Source organism: Pholcus phalangioides, unplaced genomic scaffold (genome assembly GCF_987345545.1).
Source record: "Pholcus phalangioides strain wild (caught in Gottingen) unplaced genomic scaffold, Ppha-v1.0 ptg000022l_1, whole genome shotgun sequence".
In the NCBI taxonomy this organism is placed as follows: Eukaryota; Metazoa; Arthropoda; class Arachnida; order Araneae; family Pholcidae; genus Pholcus; species Pholcus phalangioides.
In genome coordinates, this window is record NW_028301615.1 from 37580839 (window position 1) to 37598499 (window position 17661).

At 34.2% G+C, this 17661-nt stretch overlaps 1 protein-coding gene across 1 annotated transcript in view; it reads right to left on the minus strand.

The window, feature by feature from the left end:
* The window catches only part of mei-P26 (E3 ubiquitin-protein ligase meiotic P26), a 77609-nt gene that overhangs the window by 53024 nt on the left and 6924 nt on the right, over positions 1-17661 (minus strand). Inside the window, exon 2 of the mRNA XM_089250157.1 lies at positions 353-569. Coding sequence (XP_089106283.1) covers positions 353-569 — 217 coding nt within the window. The remainder of the gene's footprint in view (positions 1-352; positions 570-17661) is intronic.

The following is a 17661-nucleotide window of genomic DNA, read 5'->3' on the forward strand; positions in this document are numbered from 1 at the left end:
TTGACAAATCCGAAATGCTAGGTCATCACAGGGAATAAAAAAAATGTTTCATGTGTGATGACTGAACTGGAATTTGAAGACAACAAAAACTTTTCAGAATTCACGTGTTTCTACCAACATAAGAAAGGGTCATCAAGGCCCAGAAGAGACTGAAAGAAATTAAGTTTTCTAAAAGAAAAGTATTCTTGGCGCCCCAGAAAATTCCATTAGCACATAAATTATTTTTGATTTGTGCAAGCCGTGTTAAATAGACTTCAATTTAATTTGCTCCCCCCCCCCCCCCAATGTTAAAGACGTCTCAGACTTTTTTGTTCGATACAGCTTTATGACTGAAAATATATACAAGACAAACCTTTGTTTCCTGGCCACAGTTGGGACACTTGATTAGATCTGAAGGAAATTCATTCTCCTGCAAATGCTTCTTCAAACATTCTTCGCAATAAACATGCAGACAGGAAAGGACCCTTGGCTGCTCATATTTTTCCTCACAAAGAGGACACTTCTCCTCAAGTTCCTCCTCTGGAGATTCGAGAGTCATGTCTTGCGATGCCATCACATCACCTTCACTCCTAATATCATGAAATATATATATAATTAAAATCCATACATATATCACAAAAATACAGGGGAAATCAAACTCTGTAAAAACTTGAAGAACTGTAACTAAAAGTGCTTGCATAGATGTATTTTGTGACAGAATAGAGCCTACACCTAAACAAGCACTTTTTGCCATACACAAGACCCTAATGTAAGAGGTTAACCAGGCCTCCCACTCAAAAAATTATAAAAAGTAGGAAAAAGCAGGACTGAAGCGTAAGATTGGGAGGGTACCCCTCAGATAACAATCATAGCATAAAAAAAATTATTTTCTTATTTAAAAGTTTTTTTACCCCATTAATTTTTTTTTTTTATAGCACTATTTCAATTATACTATAAGATTGACTCAAGTCAAAGCAAAATGACAGAAATGACATGGTTACAAAAACGATTTTTGGCCAAAACAGTGCACTAGCAACCACAGATAATTCTTTTCTATTCTCTTCAAATTATAAATTACATTTTTTTTTGGAGTCTTCTACAGTCCAACCTATCAATTCTCGACAATACAAATACAACGCCACAACAGGCAAAATGCCCAACAAGGTGGCTGACAAAAAGATGCCCATAAAAATATGGATGTCATATATTTCAAAAATATACCAACCCAATTAAAACTGCAATTAACACAAATTATAAACAATATATACACAAATTATAAACAGTATATACACATGATAAAATATTATACAATGCTCATAAAGAATACTTATTGTTGTCTTATTCTAAGAATGGATAGCTTCTCGATTTACCCCAACATGTTTATCGCATTTCTTTTTAAACGTGTCAATTGTGTCACTATTTACTACCTGCGGGGGCAAGCTATTCCATTTATTAGCAACCCTATTAGAGAAAAATTCCCTGCAACACCATAACCTTGCATTGTCCCTCACCAATCGATACTGGTGTCCCCTTGTAAAAGCAGTCGATTGGCGGTGTACTAAAAGTTCATGGTCCATCCTATCCACCCCATTGAAAATTTTGAACACTTCGATCATATCTCCTCGACACCTGCGTTCATCCAATGTAAACATATTCAAAAAATGAAGTCCCTCTTCATAACTCAAGCCCTGTGCGCCAATAAGGACACGCGTAGCTCTTGTCTGCACCCCTTCAACCAAGTCTATGTCCCTCTGTAGGTATGGTCTCCAAAACCTTACAGCATACTCCAGTCCAGGACGAACTAAGCCTCGAAAAAGCGGAAGACTGACTTTACGAGAACGTGAAGAGACCTTTTTGAAAATGAGACTAAGAATTCTATTCGCTTTTTTGACCACCGCTGAACAATGTTCAGAAAACCTAAGTCGCTCATCAATGAGAATTCCCAAATCGGTGACCCTAGTAGCATCCGGGATAGTGACACCATTCAACTCGTAAGAGAACCGTGGGTTGTTCAAACCAAAATGAGCGACCATGCACTTATCAACGCAAAACGTCATGCTCCATTCATTTGCCCATGCTGCAATCCTGTTTAAGTTGGTCTGGAGCAACTCCCTATCGCTTTGATTCCCGATTACCCCCCCCCCCCCATTAGCTTCACATCATCTGCGAATTTGCTAGTAATCCCATCGATACCCTGATAGAGTTTATCGATAAAATGTGAAAAAAGTATGGGGCCAAGGACACTTCCCTGAGGAACTTCACTTGTGACATTTGTCCAACCAGAGAATTCCCTGTTCACCATAACTCGTTGCGACCTATCTCTTAACCACGATTCTATCTAATTCAGCAAGTTCCCCCCCCCCCCAATTCCAATCTTATGTAAACGCTTCAAGAGTTTGCCATGTTGAACCCGATCAAATGCCTTCTGGAAATCAAGGTAAACAACGTCTACATTTTTGCTCTTACCCAAAGCCTTAGTCACGTGATCACAGAAGCAATGGAGGTTAGTTACAAATGACTTCCCCCTTCCTGAACCCATGCTGATTATCCGACAATACATTATTCTCGTCTATCCACTTCACAAACTGCCTTTTGATGATAATTTCCAAAATTTTCGAGAGGGAGCTCGTCAAACTCACTGGACGATAATTTGACACCGCTTCTCTACTACCTTTCTTAAATATCGGAACAACGTTAGCAAGTTTCAAATCACTTGGGACGATACCCTCAGCAACACTACTCCTGTATATCTGTACACTAAATTATGAAGCATGTAAGATTTTAAAGAATGACGCTTTTTCGAGACCACTTTCAAAAGCACCGTGTGCAAAATATGTAAATTACAAGTTCCGATGTAAATAAGTCAATTGTGTTGCCATCCTTTTTCTAAAGGGATTTGTTTACATTTTACTGTTCAATACCAGTGTAGTTTTTGAAAAATGAAGCACTTTCATTTCTAGCTCTTTGCTGAGTATTGTACATGTTGTTTATGCCTCTGCATGCCCTAAAAATACAGAACACAATGGAATGTATTGGGTAGCATCAGAATCACCAAGCATAGGCCTAGGGCCTATGTACCCAACTGCTTTGTAATGCAAACCGTTGTTTCACCTATACACAAAATGTGTACCATAATTTTGAACGATGATTGCTAGTTACTGTCCAAGACCATGAAAAATAAATACAAAATTATTTTTTCCATCCAGACCGAACTTTTTAATGACTACTCTACTTGTTAAACACCCTAAAACTAAGCAAATGAAAAATTACTCAACCAAATGATCCACATATGCCCCCCCCCCCAAATAACCTTGAGAACAATACAATTTCTGCTTTGGCAGGATCATTAATTGCAACCTACAACATTTGTACTATTTGGCAACAAATCGATGATTCCCTGCTCAATTAAAACCTATTATATGAATTTCGTTGATAGGATTTGGTAAAAAAATAGGACAGAAACCAGAAAGTAAGACAAAACTGAGAAAGTAGGACATTTTATCAAAAAGTAGGACGAGTGGGAGCTCTGGGTTAACCACTAGAGGGCTTCTTATCAATGAACACATTTTTGGAACAGCCATAGTCTTCTTTTTTTATGGTAACATCTTTCTGCGATTTCCTTTCTAGCCCATTGGCACTTTTCTTCCTGGTCTGAAATGGGCAGCTTTTTCTTCAATGTGTTTTTCCACTATTCTTATTGTTTGGGCTCCTAGGTTACCACTTTTTTTACTGTTTATTGTCGATTGAAGATGTCACCCCACAAGAGGTTGCTAGTAATAATAGGCTTTTGTATAGATTGTTGCAATAGAATTAATCGATTTCATCACATATAAATGTACAGTTGAGTTCTATATTAACGAATGAAGTTATAGTGAAAATTTTGTTGCAGAGAGAAATCTTTTCTAATCCTTAAATAACTTTACATAGGAATATTGTGAATTCCGATATCACGCGAAATGAAATATCCATTGTAACGAATTCCGATATCACGCGAAATGAAATATCCATTGTAACGAATTCAGAAACAAGTTTATGAAAAATCCACAAAAGAGTACAGAATGTTCCCAAAAATGATCCTGCAAAATCGGGTTCAGAGAATTACTTTACTGAGCTGTTGGAGAAGGGTTGTTCTTCTATGGCTTGTGGGAGGTGCGGGAAGAAATTTTGACAAACATGGCATGTGAAAAAAATAGTAAAATCTGTGTAAAACGCCAATGCTATGCTAGGAATGTTTCATATTTCTATGGTAGGGTCATTCCCAAAAAGTGTATAAACAGTTTCTATCCGAGATATATTTTTGTACAAAATTTCAGAGCACTGGTACTAATTTTAAATTTTTTTAATTCACTTCTTTCTGTCATATGGCATTTCTTAGTTTCAGATGGTATCTAATTTTTTTTTTTTAAATCACTATTTGTAATAAAAGTAAAATCTCAAAATTTGACTGTTCCAGCTTTGAAAAAAAATTTAAACAAACAGATTTGGTACAAATCTGGAATCATGTTACATAGATGTATAAAACTGACAATAAAATTAAAAAAAAAAATTTCTCATGAAAAACTATTTTTTTTATCCATGTCCTGAAATTTTTCCCATTTTAAAATGACCACTCTGTTACGGTCATTTGGAAAATATATTTTCATACCAGATTAAATATAACACTTTTGAGCTCACTGAAAGGTTTACTTTTCAGGCTTAGTCAACAATTCTGGATTTGGCTTTTGCAAAACAACTTGATATTCACAATATGTCTTTAATACCAGATTTTTTTCTGTCAGATGTCCACTCTGTTATGTTATTATCATATAAATAATTGTTTGTTCCCTATCTATATCAACGTCAAGTAATAGCACATGGAGATATGAAAACTTTCAATTATATTTTGCAGCATGTCATCTAAATTTTTAATGAAAAAAAAAAATAATTTAGGCTAATTTGTTCACTGTGTTACATCTTCCAAAAGAAAAACAGAATGATTTAAAGTAAAGTTTTCTTACTTAAGAGGTTTTGAAATTTTAAGTTAAATTTATCCCTAGAATATTGTCAAAATCACTGCTAGGGGTGCAGATCCAGGGAGATGTGACATAAGGTGCATTTTAGTATGTGAGTAAAGGTCGTTATTTGAGAAAACATTCTACATTTAATGGGGGCGAAATCATTATTTTTCCTTTTTCCCCCCCCCCCCCAGGCTCTACCCCCCACCCCAGCCCACTCTGGATCATTAATGTGAGATGGATAAACATGAAGTATATAAACATCAAATTATTAAACATCGAATTATTCAATTTCAACAAACAATTTTGAAGTAAAAGGAAAATCATCTTAATGATATAACGTACAAGTCCAGCATCCACTATGACTAGATTTTAAAATTTCTACCAGACCAAAATTCAAACTATGAGGGCAGGGGACACATTTTTGAATTTAATCATGGAGTGGGCATTTTTCAAATGTGTGTGTGAGTCTATTATCACATTTTGTACACAATTCTTGAGAAAATAAAAGTGCATTTACATGGATTATTCAGAATATTTGTGATATCTTTCTCTCAGTTAAATATTTCTGTGCAGTCTGTTACAATGATGTCCATTGTGTTATAGGATGTATTTTTGCAGTTCACAGGCAAAAAATTATAAGAACTCTTCAAACTAAGATGTTAAATTATAAATTACCAACTTATTGTCTGACAGAAATAAAAAGTTTTAATTTTGAGCAGCTAAGTATGCGTAAAAAAATGAACTTTTCTACGTGCTATTTCGAAAAAAATCATGAAAAACCATCAAAACAAAAAAAAAGTCAAATTTGTTTAAACTGCTTTTTTTTAACATATATGTAAGAAATAAACTGATTTCATTATTTTAAGAGATAAAAAAACAGCAGAAATAATTTTTTACAGCGTTATTTGTTTTCGTAACAGAATGGACAAAATCCATGACTGTCATAAAACCCAAAATAAAATATTATTACAAAATAAAAGTGAAAAATATTCATGAAATATTAAACTTCAAGTCATTGGCTATAATTTGAGATCAATTTTTATCTTGAAAATTCAACTTTACATTCCACATTTTGAAATGAAAAATTTCCTTTTTTTTTGGGGAATGACCTTGTATCAAAATGAGTGGCATTGAAAGGGAATAGTTTTTGACTGAACAAAAACTTAACGTCATTTATGAAGTTGATGCTAGGGTAAAAAACAATGTGGTACTAAAATATGGTAATCTCATCTACTTTTTCGACATTTTTTAAAAATGAGACTAAGTTAGAATTGCAAATTAAAACAGCAGTTATAGAATGTCATAGGAGAAAGATCAGACTTTCAAATTTTCAAAATGTGGATGCAGCTGTCCTTACAGGACATTCATTCCCGAAATGTGCCAGTTACCAGCCCACTCATACGAGAAAGACTGAAATTTGCATGTGCATTTTGATGTGAAATTTTTAAAGTATTATATACGTTTGAACACTTGTATGCTTTAGAGGAATTTCTTTTTTCAGCTTCTACAGTACTTGTAAAAAAACTGATTAGTTATGCCTAAAACTGATTATTAATGCCTTTATTGGGTAGAACTTACCCAAAAAAAATTCAATGACAAATTGATTGAATTGCTCAGTTAATTTTGAAATTTAAATTTTTGTTATCTAGAACATAAATAAGTAATTTTTTTCTTAAAATCAAAATTTTGTTACAAAATTTTTTTTCACAGATGGTAAAAATCCAAAATTAGAAATTCCATCATAATGAAATTTTGTTATAACAAAGCGATTTCTTCTGTCCCTTAGGCCCTCCTCACACATGGGGAAACTAAAGTTTGGCGGCCGATAAGAGAAAAATAAAAACCGCATACAGAAGACGAACATGGATATCTCTATGGAAGCTCTCACACAAGGAAATTGGTATATTGGAGACAAAATATCCAACATGACTCAGTCACTTGGCATGCGACTAGCATGGCAGTCGCCAACTTTTGTTGCAAAACTACTCAGCGTTCCTTCATATTTTTGTCATTCGAGTTTGGGCGATGGATAACCCAGCATTAAATTTCAAATTTACTTCAGAAATTGAAAAGCATCCAGAATAATTACCAGATGAAAGGATATTCAAAGAGATCACAGAAAAAGAATTTAATGAAATTGGGACAGAATTTCAGCTCACAAGTAAGTAAATACACGATTTCTTCTATTTAAATTGATATTATTTTGAAATTATAATGAAATAAGAGACATTGGAAGTGTTTCGAAACTGTAGGTGCTCGTCTTTAGTTTTATATCGAAAATTTTAATTTCTGAATCAATTCTGGGGAAGCTCGGTCCATGCCACAAATTACTGTGAGTGCTAGAGTACCCACAGCTCCAACACCAATGAATGAAATGGTAAACCAGGCCCGTCATATCAACTTTTTCGGGGGGAGGGAGGAAACAAACATATACTCACTATGTGCATATATATGCCATTTCTAGTGTATTTTTGAAAGCTATTGCCCCCCCCCCCTCCCAAATAACAGGCCTGTGATAAACACAGTACTGTCTTAACACATAGGCATGCTCCCCTGGGGGAGTTTCATAAAGATGGGGCGTCACCAAAACTAGATCTGGTAAAAAATTTCAGGAGTAACCAAGTAGGAGTGCCAAGTAGGGTCTCAGAAAAAAACACATGGCTCAGGGGCCCATGATATACTTAAGACAGTCCTGGGTAAGCACCTCTAGAAATTTTCAAAATATGGCCTACTTTCACACATATTCCTTAGGGTAGGGGTCTTCAACCCGTGGCCCGCCGTAGATATTTTGGTGCCCCCTCCCCCAAAACATTTTGATCGATTGACTCAATATCATTCAAAAACAAGATCTTTGATGGAGAATTCGTTAAAGAATGCCTTGAGTCAGTAATATTATAGCTCAATAATTTGTTTTCTTTAACCCAAATTTCTGTTAGACATATTATATCGAAACGTTCAGGCAATGATCTCAAGAACACTAAAAAGTGATCAAAATTAGATCTCAAGCTTTGTATGTTTAAAATCAAGATACTGAAATGTTTATTGGATTCAGAGGGATATTTAAAAAACTTGACTATATCACTTATTTCCTCCAGAAAAGGTTGCTTTTGTCGATGGTCCATTGGGTTGTATTCATTGTTCATCATTGCATATTTTTCCGAGGTCTTCCTCATCTCTAATTCTTATAATCCTGGTGTTTTCAGACTTCCGGAGGAATATCTTGCCATCTTTGGTCCATGCATATTTGAAATCGTAGTTCTTCCTGAATTCTCTTGTCAGGAAAAACAGATGCTTACTTTCCTGGGAAAGATGTTTGTTGATGTAGATTCTGCTTGATTTAAAGTTCCGATTTATGTTGTTTGCAGTGAGCTGGTGCATCTTTGCTTTTTGGATCCATATCTTCTTCGACGCTTCACTTGTAAACCGAACAATAATTGGTTTTGTTTTATTTGCATTTCTCGTTGGTACTCTGTGTAGATTCTTTATTTCAGTACTCTCTTGTACATCTATTTCTTGTTTTATCTTCTCAATGATTTCCAGGACATTTTCAGCAGCAACTTCAGGAACTCCGTTGATTTCAATATTATTTTTTCGATTTTTATTTTCCATCTCATTCACTCTGACTTTCAGGTCCTTCATTTCTTTCTTCAGGTTGAGGTTTCCTAATTTTAGTTCTTAATTTTGTTTGTTTATATATTCAATGTATGATTTCATATCGTCCATCTTCTACACACTGTGAGTTGAAGCTGATTGATTTTGTTTCATCAGTCATTTCCTTGTTTATTTCGTTTTGCTTTGTCAATATATTTTGAATTGCCACATGAAAAGTACCTTTCATTTCCTGTCGGAGAATCTCCAGTACCTTTTCTATTTATTCCAATCTTGCATCTGTGCCGGCTGGTGCCTGTTGCACTTCAGCATTTCCACATCAGTTTTGCACTGCGAGCACAAATAGGCATCCATTTTTCCCTTGGTCATTTTTTGGTGAACCATCTCTGTAATTCCCACGCAGACAGGGTGTAGCAATTTTGCACATTTTTTGCACTTCATTACCTCATTTTTGTCCACAATAACGTTCTTGCACTTTGCACATTCCATCTTTATTTAAAAATCGTTTTTCTAGACTTTGATATTTTTTAGTTAAAGGTTTTTGCTCATAGATGTCACTACCAGCGTTCTTTTTTCTTTATTTCTAAGCACGTTTTTTCACATAGAATTTTTAACTGTCATTCAAGCTATTTTTTTAATGTTTTCCTAATGTAATTTTATCATTTTTAGATACTTGGTACTCACATTTATCAAAGTAAATATCCTTCCATAAACTGTCAGTCAATAATTCGCCTAATAAATGAAAATATTAAAGAGCTGCTACACACACGTTGTTTGTCAGCAAGGCGGCATTGCCAACATTTTATTCGAAGTATGTGTCTGAAGAAAAATATCCAGAAATATGTAAACATGCATTGTTCATGTCTCTATATTTGACAGCACTTACATATGTGAACAGTTGTTTAGTCAAATGAAGAATACAAAATCAAAAACTAGAACACATCTGACTGGCATTTGGAGGATACTTTACAAATAGAAACATCACAAATTTTACCTAACATTGAAGCTTTAGTCAAGCAAAAATAATGTCAAGTTTCGCATTAGTTTAGGAAAATATATAGTACGTGTCTCATTTTAATTTGTCATATCTGAACATATGTAGCATCAACCTTTGGCGGGGGGTTGACACACTGAGATTGATTGAGGCATAAGAAAGATCTGAGAAAAATTTAGATTTACCAACTTTCCAAAGCATTTTCAAGTAACAGAAATGTAAGTTTAGATTTACCAACTTTCCAAAGCATTTTCAAGTAACAGAAATGTAAGTAAATGTATGTAACAGTAAAAACACAAATTTTACCTATTTCTTTGTAACGACTGTTTGTTATTTGCGATAAATTTCAATTTTTTCTACCCCGGTTCCCCAAAGCAGAATGTTTTGTGATGTTCTGCAACGAGCCCTCAGCTGACTGAAAATGTTCTGCGGTAAAACTTCACATATACATAATAGCGTTTTTCTACACACAGCAGCACTGGTTGTTCTGCGACGTACGTCTCACATTGGAAGATACGAATTATAGACTATGCTGTTTTTACTCAGTTTCCCAGGCCTTGAATATTCTTTTAATAGCACAGTGTGAGGGAGAAAAGGCAACTCAACTTGTTCAAGTCAACTCCACTCGAGTTCGATTTTAGTTTCCCTGTGTGAGAAGGTTCTTAGAGTTTGTTATAACCAGGGTTGGGTTTTTGACATGCCAAGTGTAAAGAAACTGGTTGAAACCGTCACAAATCTAAATGAATGGATAATTTTGAACACAATAGGTAAACTGAAGAGCCAAAAAAACTGGTCCAGGCATGCGTATGCAAATAAAGAGATATGGAACCAATCAGAGTACACCGCTGCGGTCAGCAACGCCTATATAACACAAAAAGTGTCTGGCATAGTTGTTAGATCAGTTACTGCTGCTACAATGGCAGGTTATCGAGATTTAAATGAGTTTGAACGTGGTGTTATAGTCGGCGCACAAGAGATGGGACATAGCACCTCCGAGGTAGCGATGAAATTTGGATTTTCACGGACGACCATTTCACGAGTGTACTGTGAATATCGGGAATCCGGTAAAAAATTAAACCTACGACATCGCTGCGGCTGGAAAAAGACCATGCAAGAACGGGACCAACGACAACTGACGAAAATCATTAAACGTGACAGACGTGCAACCCTTCCGCAAATTGCTAGATTTCTCAACATCAACAAGTGTCAGAGTGCGAACCATTCAACGAAACATCATCGAAATGGGCTTTCGGAGCCGAAGGCCCACTCGTGTACCCTTGATGACTGCACGACACAAAGCTTTACGCCTCGCCTAGGCCCGACAACACCGACATTGGACTGTTGAGGACTGGAAACACGTTGCCTGGTCTGACGAGTCTCGGTTCCAATTGCTTCAAGCTGATGGACGTGTACGGGTATGGAGACAACCTCATGAATCCATGGACCCTACATGTCAACAGGGAACTGTTCAAGCTGGTGGAGGCTCTGTGACGGTATGGGGCGTGTGCAGTTGGCGTGATATGGGACTCCTGATACGTCTAGATACAACTCTGACAGGTGACAGTACGTAAGCATTCTGTCTGACCATCTGCACCCATTCATGTCCATTGTACATTCCGACGGACTTGGACAATTTCAGCAGGACAATGCGACACCCCACACGTCCAGAATTGCTACAAAGTGGCTCCAGGAACACTCTTCTGACTTTAGACACTTCCGCTGGCCACCTAAATCCCCAGACATGAACATTATTGAACATATCTGGGATGCCTGGCAACGTGCTGTTCAGAAGAGATCTCCCCCCCCCCCTTACTCCTACGGATTTATGAACAGCCCTGCAGGATTCATGGTGTCAATTACCTCCAGCACTACTTCAGACATTAGTCGAGTCCATGCTGCGGCACTTCTGCGGGCTCGCAGGGACCCTACACAATATTAGGCGGGTTACCAGTTTTTTTGGCTCTTCAGTGTACATAGCACGAGAAATGTTTTTTGTGTATTACATTTTATTTTTAAATATCAATTTATTACAATAATTAAAACAAAATATTAATTATAATTTTCAATTTAAAATTTTTCAACATACAAAAAGAGTCTAGAACATATAAAATATAATTTCATGATTTATTTTACATAAACTACTCATTACCTTTCAATTTACTAAGCAAAATATAGCTGTTTATTCAAAATATGCATGAAAGGGCATCCGAGACAGTTAGGTTTTTGACCCCAGAAGCTGATTCAGTATTAAAACAGTCAAAAACTTATTGTCAATGTTGTCACATAATTTTTTTTAACCTGATGGATAATGAAAAAACTTACTTTTATGTAGGTTAACATGGTTTTATATTTTGAATTGTAATTACTGAAAAAAATTATCTATTTTGATATTTTAAATTTTCTGATCTGCCCAAAATTTCATCACAAATTTTTTTTTTTTGGGCAGCATCTGTTAATACACCAAAAAAACTCATTTACTCTCACCTGAAAATTTCATGCATAGGCTGCATATAAATGCAGGTTTTTAAAGAGAATTCTCAATCAAAGCAGAGCTGGCAGGACTTTATACCCAAAGCATTGTTTTGCATGTTTAAAATACAGCTTCACAATTAGGAAAACCATTGCATCATAAATGCTAGTAAACATACCATATCATAGTCAAAAACTTATTCTTACTTTTGCACTAAGAATAAGTTACAGGAGTTTCTTAAGCATCATATATAAGCAAGCATTGCCAAATTAAAGTCCTGCAATTTAGTATTTGATTGCTAAGACATATTCTAATGTTATGCATAATAAAGGTATTGTCTAGATCAGTGGTTCTCAACCGGTGCCCCATATGCATTCGGCTCTGCAGCTGCTCGAGAAAAAGACTAATCTTGAAAAAGAAATTTCAAGGTTTTTTAATAAAAATAAATCTGTAAATTTGATGAATAAATAAAATTAGGCCTACGGGACTCCGTCATAGAAATGTTTTACTAAAAAGAGCTCTACTAGTCAAAAAAGGTCGAAAATCACTGATCTAGATAATTAAATAGCAGAAATCAGCATTACATATATTCATTCCCAAAAAAGTGTACATTACACCTTTTTGAATAAAAATTCAAAGTTGAATTTTCAAAGCGAAATTGATCTCAAATTATAGCCAATTGACTTGAAGTATAATATTTCGTAAATATTTTTCACTTTTACTTTGTAATAATTAGAGCCTGGAAGTTTAGGCACTAAAAATGGTTGAAATAGTTACTAAAAAAGACATTTATAATAAAAAGGCAAAATAACTAAAACCAAGGTATTAAGGGTCCAAAAACTAGCTGAAAAATTGGTTGAATTTAATCCTTCTACTGCTTTAATTATGGTTTATAACAGGGTTGGGTTTTCGATGTTAAAAACATGACAAGCGTCTAAAACTGGTTTAAACCATAAAAAACTGTTAAAAACTTGAAAACCATCAAAAACTGTTGAAAACCGTCAAAAACCTAAATGAATGCCTTTTGATAATGTTTTGAACACAATAGGTGTACAACATGATGAAAAACTTACTTTTCGGCATATTACGTTTTATTTTTAAACATTAATTTATTACAATAATTAAAACAAAATATTAATTATAATTTGCAATTTTGAATTTTTTAACATAAGAGTCTAGAATATATAAAATATAATTTTATGGTTCATTTATCTAAGCTACTCATTACTTGTGTTGAATTTGCTAAGTGGAATAGAGCTGCTTATTCAAAATATGTATAATAGGGCATCAGGGTTAGGTTTTTGACCCCAGAAACTAACTCGGTATTAAAACTATCAAAATCTTACTGTCAATGATATCAAATAGTTTTGTTAACTTGATAGATATGTTAAATAACAAAATATTTACTTTTATTAGATTAAAAGGTTTCATATTCAGAATTATAATTACTCAGGAAAAATACCAATTTTGATATTTTAAATTTTGTGATCTGCCCAAAATTTTATTCCATATAAAAATTCTCATGCAGCATCTGTTAATGCACTAATTAAACTCATTTATTTTCACCTAAAAATTTTTTAGATCAGGGTGTGTAAATTCACAGAGCTTTAAAGAGTATTTTCAACCAAAGCAGAGCTGACAAGACTTGATACCCAAAGCATTTGTTTTGCACGTTTGAATACAGCTTCAATTGGAAAACCATTGCATTATAAATGCTAGTAAATGTACCATATCATAGTGCAAAAGTAAGAATAAATCAAGTTTGACATATACAAGCTAAAGCTAACATTGCCAAATTAAATGACATTTTAGTCCTACAATTTAGAATTTTGATCGCTAGATATATTTCAATGTAATGCACAACAAGATTATAGTTTTAAGTATCAGTGGTTATCTAGATAATTTAATAACAGAAATCACCATACATATATGATGTAATGAACCTTTTTTTAAACTCTTATCTGCTGTAAAACGAGTACAGCAGATGGTTTATATCAATGCACACATATATAAGCAGTTGAAGAAATTTTGGAAGGTCAACAATCATTCTGAATCAGAGAATATCAAATCATTCCATAGTTTTCCCTTTCGTGTTTATGCTATGCTTTATTCAAATTGTATATTTTATAAGAAAAAATATATATATTGTGCAAAATAATTTTGTAAAGAGTAGACAATTATTTTAGAATCATATTAAATATTTATTCTTTGTATAACATCATCACTTTAAACATTACATGCAATCAACGTTCAACAACATCATTTCCAATGGGATGACCGGGGGGGGGGGGGGGGGGGGGTTGACGTGACAGTTTAAACTGTCAAAAACTGCCGTGTATCACAAACCTGACAACCCCGGTTTATAATAGCTGCACTATAATTATAATGTAAGTTAAACTAATTTCAAGCCCAAAATAAAATGTCAGTAAACCCTTATAAATAATAAATCCTCAATTCCAGGACCAGAATTACCAGATGTGGGGCTCCTTCAAATTACAAATAACTCTCGTTTATTTTTTGTGTAAGGTGTTTCAAAAAGAATCACCTGATTTGAAATGTGTATATTACAAAAAATATTGAGCATTGACACTTAGGATTAAGTTTATATTACATGGCTAATCAGTTTTTTTACAAATCAAAATTAAAGGTGCTCAATATGTCCACCTTGGGATGAATGGCATATGTCTATACGGTGGTTAAATTTTTCCCAAACCTTTGCGAGCATGTTTGCATCCACGGTTGCTGTTATGCGTATCTTCAGTTCGGCTAATGTAGCTGGAAGGGAAGTATAAACAGTCTTTTATAAACCCCCACAAGAAAAAAAAAAAAATCACATACTGTGAGGTCCGGCGATCTTGGAGGCCAGTGATATTTAACTGAATCGTCAGCTCCCATAATGCCGATCTATCTTTTAGGAATGTGATTGTTCAAAAGTCTTCCAGTGTGGTGCCCCATCATACTGGAAAATGGTCACCCGAATCGCTTTCGAACTATGGGAAAAGACAATTTTGACAAACACTAAAGTGGCGACCCAAGGAAGAACTACCTGTTGGCAACTGCGTGAAACTCAAGATTGAAGGCTGATAGTTATGATTTTTTTAAATCGGATGACTCTTTTTGAAACACTTATTATTGGGAATAATCATTTCTATAGTTGAAACATAGCTACCTTGTTCTAATGTAGGAAAAAAAATCAGCTTGTTTTTTATATTACCACATATGCAGGACTCCTTCAAGCATGTAGCCCTATGTGGCAGCATGTCACACACCCCTGAGGGCGACTGGTAAATTTAATCAAATACTAGGTAAATATGTATGTAAGATAAACAGCCGTGGTGTTTGCAGTGCATTTATGGTGTAAACAAAAATTTTAAATTTTCCTCTGCTTTTCTAACATGGGCTGCGTTCATCTAAAACAAAATCATTCGCATCTAACACCATCCAGTCAAAGCAAAGTTAATGCATGGCAACACCAAGTTCGTTATCTCTCAGATCACTTATTCGCATTTAAATGGGGCTGGAAGGGGTGAAGAGTCACAGCTTTATGATGATAATTAATACCGAGAGAGTTGCAAAATTTTAAAAAGTGTAATTCTTTTGTTCTCAATGCTCAAAATATTCAACTTTTATAGATTATTACCACTGAAATTCACTAATAAACTTAGAAATATGTTAACATAAGCATTTATATGGCAGGAAAACTTCAAAAAGGCATTTTTACCAAAAAAAGTAAAAACAGGCAAAAAAAACATTTATGCCAGTTTGCCAAAACTTCCGGGCTCTGTTATAAAACGCCAAAAATAAAATATTACTAAAGTCATGGATTTTGTCCACTCTATTAGGAAAAAAAATATTGCTGTAAAACAATAAACATTATTTCTGCTGTTTTTGTGTCTTAAAATAATGAAATCAGCTTATTTCTTACACATACACTGAAAAAAAAAACAGTTAAAAAAATTTTTTTTTCTTTTTTTTTCTTGTGTTTTGATGGTTTTCCATGTTTTTTTTTGAAATAGCACATAGAAAAGTTTATTTTTTTACATATATTTAACTACTCAAAATTAAAACTTTTTATTTCTGACAGACAATGGGTTAGTAATTTATAATTTAACATCTCAGTTTGAAGTGTTCTTAAAATTTTTTGCCTGTGAACTGCAAAAATGCTTCCTTCGTCCTTTCCTGGACACCATTATAAGAGCGGACGTCATTGAAACAGACAGCACAGAAATATTTAACTGGGAAAAATATATTTCAAATATTCTAAATAGGTTATGAAAATACACTTTTATTTTTTGAAAATTTGTGTACAAAATATGCCCCAAAGCAAAATGTTTTGCACTGTTCTGCAACGAGCTCCCGCTGACTGGAAATATTCTGCGGAAAATATCCCCCATAACAGTGTTTATACACTTTTTCCTAAAATTCTTCCAGATTGTTCTACAGTAGCACTGATTGTTCTGCGACATACGTCACAGATTTCGGCATATTCTGCTTTGGGAAAAATATGATAGGTGACCCAGAGACTCCTCTATAACCTTTGAAAACATCCACTCCATGACGAAATTCAAAAGCACATGCTTCCCCCCCCCCCCCTCGTAGTTTGAATTTTGGTCTGGTAAAATTTTTAAAACCTGGTCAAAGTGGACAATGGACTTGCTCAGTTGTATATTATATCCTCAGGATGATTTTCTTTTTACTTCAAAAATGTTTTGTTTATACTAAATAGTAATTTGATGTTAGTATAAATCTCGCATTTATGCCTCTCACATAAGTGATTCAGAGTGGACTGGAGGGGAGTGAACAAATTAGCCTAAATTACTTTTTTTTCATTATAAATTTAAATGATTGATGAAAACTTTTATTATATTTTGAAGCATATCTCCATGTACTATCACTTGATATTGATAAAAAAAACATTTTTAATTTGGTTGCAGTATTTTTGAAATATATAACATCCATATTTGTTATGGCCATCTTTTTCTCAGCCACATAGTTGGACATTTTGCCTATTGCAATGTTTTATTTGTATTTGATATAGATTCAAAAAACTCTTAATTATTTATGATAATGGTATAACAGAGTGGACATCTGACAGAAAAATGTGGTACTAAAGACACACACACACACACACAACACTCTTTCTCCCTCCCCCCCCCCTTTATTTATAATATAAATATGTGTAATATCCTTAAAAATATTCTTTGGAAACACTATTCTTTTACAAATTACTGAGGAATATTCTTATCGAAAATAATAAGAATTATTCTGAAGTTATTTATAATAGTCCTTCCAGAGAATATTCTTCATTTATTTATAATAGTAGTCCTTCCAGAGAGTATCATCAAGAATATTTGTAATAACACATGCATTATAATAAATAATCTCTATAAATAACTTAAGAATTCTTATTATTTTTGATAAGAATATTCTCTAGTAATTTATAGTAGTAGTCCTTCGAGAATATTCTCAAGGATATTCTCTGTCCCCGTCAAGAAGACGAGAACATTGAAGTTTGTAGCCCACAATACAGGAACAAAGTTTGAAAACAAGAAAATTAAACCAACATGGCTGAATTGCACAACTTGCAAAGAAATGTGAGTGATACAGAATTT